Source organism: Montipora capricornis, chromosome 2 (assembly GCF_036669925.1).
Source record: "Montipora capricornis isolate CH-2021 chromosome 2, ASM3666992v2, whole genome shotgun sequence".
Classification (NCBI taxonomy): Eukaryota; Metazoa; Cnidaria; class Anthozoa; order Scleractinia; family Acroporidae; genus Montipora; species Montipora capricornis.
Window position 1 is genome coordinate 47,190,120 of NC_090884.1, and position 2,500 is coordinate 47,192,619.

Sequence of the window (2,500 nt, forward strand, 5' to 3'; positions counted from 1 at the left end):
GCGGGAGAGAAAGAACTGCGAAGCTTTGCGGCGCCGTCTGTCCGATTTTGAAGCAAAGGCTGCTCAAGGGTCTTCAGTGGAACCAGCATTAGCTGATGCAAAGAAACGACTACATGATGCTGAGGCTGAAGTAGCGAGGCTACAGAACGCACTTAACAAGCTAAAACAACAACTTCAGGTGTAGCACATTTCTTGAGAAAAAAAACAAAAATTGCGTTGATTTTAAGACAAAAGGTTTCTGGACGTCTGCAGTTCGTAATTCAGGATCAAATTAGGCAAAGAAGGCGTGGACAGTCGCCAAAGTTGGCAAAACAAAGCTTGTCTATGTTGCAAGCGTTTGAAGCTTGTTTTGCTGCATAAACTAACAGCTGTTTTGCATCGTTGTACTGGCTTCGAGGCCCCGGGTTTTCCTCTCGTTTTTCTACACTAAGATTATGCACGGATTGAAAACGGATTGAGACGAAGCGATTTATTCAGATTTAAAGACTCTTGATATGTATGGCAGTCATATACGTACGCTCCGTTAACAGGAAAAATTGGTAATCGTTTTAACTACAGGATGATCGCAGAGCCGCAGATGAGAGATTAAAGAAAGAGCAAGACAAGGTTAGCAGAGCTTTGCAAGCTGCAAGAAGCGCTGGAGATAAGGACAGAGAAATGAAAGAGCTGGCTGCACAAATTAGTGCCTTGACGGTAAGTTACTTGTTTCAACCATTGGTGGGGGGGGAAGAGTGTTTTTATTCCCTAATCAAAGGGAACAGATTATTGTGTTTTTTTTTTACAAATTGTTGTAGTGCAGCCTTATTCATATACCAGTGTGTTACCGCCGACGGTATTGAAAACGCGGCGTCCGCGTCTTCAATACTGTCGAATTCTGAAAACTCTTGTGTTGCCTTATGGACAAGTTTTATATAAACTGTACCTCATCTGTGTTTTCAGAAGGACAATGCTTCTCTGGCTGAGAGACTGAAGGACGCAGAAGATGAACTCAGGGGTCTTGAAAACCTGTTAGACAAGGAGGATGTGTTGGGGCGACTGGCAGAACTGAAGGGTGATATCAACAGGAGGAGGAGTGCTGTCCGTGAACCGTATAGCGATCAGGATGACCTGGGACGTGCTATACGTGAGCTTCATCAGAAGTACATCGACTTGATGGGAGAGCTGGAAAAGGAGAGACGAAAACAGGTTGGTCTTCATGTTGGGGACACGAGGAGTAAACGATGTTGATAAAGGTGATGGGCGAGGATGACAGTAATGAAAGTTACTGTATTGCCAATTTGTTTTCTTTTTAAACGGTTTCTTCAAAAATGAGATTAATTAATAACAAGCAACTTTTAATGGTGCATTGTATTTCGATAGCCGAATGGGGAGGTTGAGGGTCTACAAGCCAGACTGCAAGATGCCGAAAGAGCTTTGAGACAAGCAAAAGACAGAGCGTCACAGGTATAATAGAAATGATAGCGTCGTTTTCCAACCTCGTTCCCAGGGTCTTTCGTCTCTCCACCCCAGAGGGTGGGGAGATGAAAGACCCTGGGAACGAGCTAGGTTGGTCAATTTCCTGGTCATTTGCCCGACTTTACTTGCATAAGCGCCCAAACGTCTTCTTTCTTCCTTTGCTCATTAATTGGCGCTTGGAGGACTCCCTGATCCCAATTAAGGGACCAGAGGCCCGTTTCTCGAAAGTCCCGATAAGTTTTCGGGACCGAAAAGCCATTTGTGAAAATGGCAACCGCTTGTTTTGGAAAGCCGATCTTTTCACATGTTTTCAAGGTAACAAATCAGGTCACTTAAATCCTCTCCGTTCTTGAGATACAAAGGGAATTGTGACACCCGAAAATGGCCCGTAAAGTTTCGGGACATTCGAGAAACGGGCCCCAGTGCTCAAAACTTAGAAATATTTTAAGGGTCGTACTCAACGCATTCACCGGAAGGCCAACCGTCTTGAAATCGGTGCTTAGAGCTCAATTCTGCACATCTGTGGGAAAACATTAAACATGCTACTTTCTGAACTGAATGTTTATCTTTTCATTCCTGAATCTTATACCCAGGTTTTTTGTCTGTACGCAGTGCCTTTAATTTGAAAACACTTAAATGTACAAGATCGTCAAGAAGTACGTCTGAATGTTAAAAACAAACACCTCCATTCTGCCCTGCAGGTTCTGACACAAAGAGATTTTATATAATAACAATATGGCAACCTTAACACGTCACAAGGCAGTAACGTTATATTCAATATGGCGGCGCCCGGAAAATTTGAAAACAAACGAAGCGACACTAAAACTATCACCGATACGAACGCTTTGTCTGAAAAATTAAGAGTCGGAAATATACATCGTGTAAAATGTAAGGAAATGGTGCTTGAAGTTGTCGTGCATGTCATCTAACGTGAACAAATTCTTGCTTTCCTCACTTGTCCTGACTTGTCTTCTATGGTATGGGCTAAATTGTTCCAGGCAGGGTTATATTCGTACATCAAAAGCCGGCTTCGAGTTGCTATGGT

At 43.2% G+C, this 2,500-nt stretch overlaps 1 protein-coding gene across 3 annotated transcripts in view; it reads left to right on the plus strand.

Moving 5' to 3' along the window:
• LOC138024568 (centriolin-like) overlaps positions 1-2,500 on the plus strand; it is a 60,149-nt gene that overhangs the window by 18,484 nt on the left and 39,165 nt on the right. For all 3 annotated transcript variants that reach the window (XM_068871797.1, XM_068871804.1, XM_068871813.1), the window contains 4 exons: positions 1-178; positions 559-693; positions 940-1,185; positions 1,360-1,443. The exon at positions 1-178 is cut by the window's left edge and continues 19 nt beyond it. In XM_068871797.1, coding sequence (XP_068727898.1) covers positions 1-178; positions 559-693; positions 940-1,185; positions 1,360-1,443 — 643 coding nt within the window. The remainder of the gene's footprint in view (positions 179-558; positions 694-939; positions 1,186-1,359; positions 1,444-2,500) is intronic.